Here is a 1,274-nt window from a genome sequence, read left to right as displayed (position 1 = left end):
AGTTGGTTGGAAAGGTGTTAAAACAATGGTGTGATTGTTCATAACAAGAGTGTATCTATTTTTGTACCCATCATGAAAAACCCTTCTATCAAATTGCCACAGACGCCCAAGAAGTAGATGTCCAGCATGCATAGGTGCCACATCACAAAGAACTTCATCCTTGTATTTACCAATGGAAAATGAAATCATCACTTGCTTAGTCACCCTTATGTATCCACAATCATTCAGGCACTGAAGTCTATATGGATTAGGGTGCTTTAATGTGGGCAAACTCAATTTTTCAACCAACAAGGTGCTAGCAACATTAGTACAACTTCCACTATCAATGATTAAGCTACATGCTTTGTCGTTTATATGGCATCTCGTATGAAATATATGCTCACGTTGCTCCTCATTACCACCCGCCTTAGGTTGCATGTTGAGAGCACGCCTAGTAACAAGCACATCTCCAACAACAGGTTCAGCAACTTCAACATCACTACAATCCTCCAATGGTGGCATGTCTCATCACTTGAGCTCACACTCTCTATGTCTCCATTATCCAGCAGTATCATGGCTCTTTTATTTGGACATTGAGAAGCAATATGTCCAACTCCTTGACACCTGAAACATTTGATATCACGAGATCTAGATGATGAATTAGTTTCCATTTTACCTTTAGGTGCAGCAATCGAATTTTTGGCCTTTGCATCTTCTTTTGGCTTTGACACAGATTTGTTGTTTTGCCAATTCGATCTCCATGAAGAACTAGTAGTAAATTTGGAAGTACTCTTAGCTTTCAATTGCCTTTCCACTAGAATAGCTTTGTGCAGCAAATCCTCCATCTCTATATAATGTTGCAATTCTACCACATCAGCTATCTCCTTCTTTAAACCTCCAATGAATCTAGCCATAGTTGCCTCTCGGTCTTCTTCAACATTGGCTCTAATCATGGCTATTTCCATCTCCTTATAGTAATCTTCCACACTCATGGAGCCTTGAGTTAGACTTTGCAATTTCCTGTGCAAATCTCTATAGTAGTGGCTGGGTACAAACCTTTTTCTCATGACAGCCTTCATCTCATCCCATGTACCAATAGGCCTCTCCCCATTTCTACATCTACTAGTCACAATTTGATCCCACCAAATACTAGCATAATCATGGAACTCAACAATGGCTAGTTTAACCCTCTTCTCCTCAGAATAATTATGACATTCAAACACATGTTCAACCTTTCTCTCCCACTCTAAATATAATTCAGGATCATTTTTACCTTGGAATGCAGGGATTGTCAT

The 1,274-nt window shown here is 39.5% G+C and overlaps 1 protein-coding gene across 1 annotated transcript; it reads right to left on the bottom strand.

The window, feature by feature from the left end:
* Window positions 1–350: 350 nt before the first annotated feature.
* On the bottom strand, window positions 351–1,274 carry LOC149768237 (uncharacterized). Its single transcript, XM_089927836.1, has one exon. The coding sequence runs from the start codon at window positions 1,272–1,274 to the stop codon at window positions 351–353; it is 924 nt and encodes a 307-aa protein (XP_089783962.1).

The sequence above is a fragment of the Phoenix dactylifera genome, chromosome 2, assembly GCF_051530095.1.
Source record: "Phoenix dactylifera cultivar Ajwa chromosome 2, Ajwa_hap1_PhDact_Kaust_v1.1, whole genome shotgun sequence".
NCBI lineage: Eukaryota > Viridiplantae > Streptophyta > Magnoliopsida > Arecales > Arecaceae > Phoenix > Phoenix dactylifera.
The sequence above is the reverse complement of the archived record's forward strand: the minus strand, read 5'-3'. Positions and strand labels throughout refer to the sequence as shown.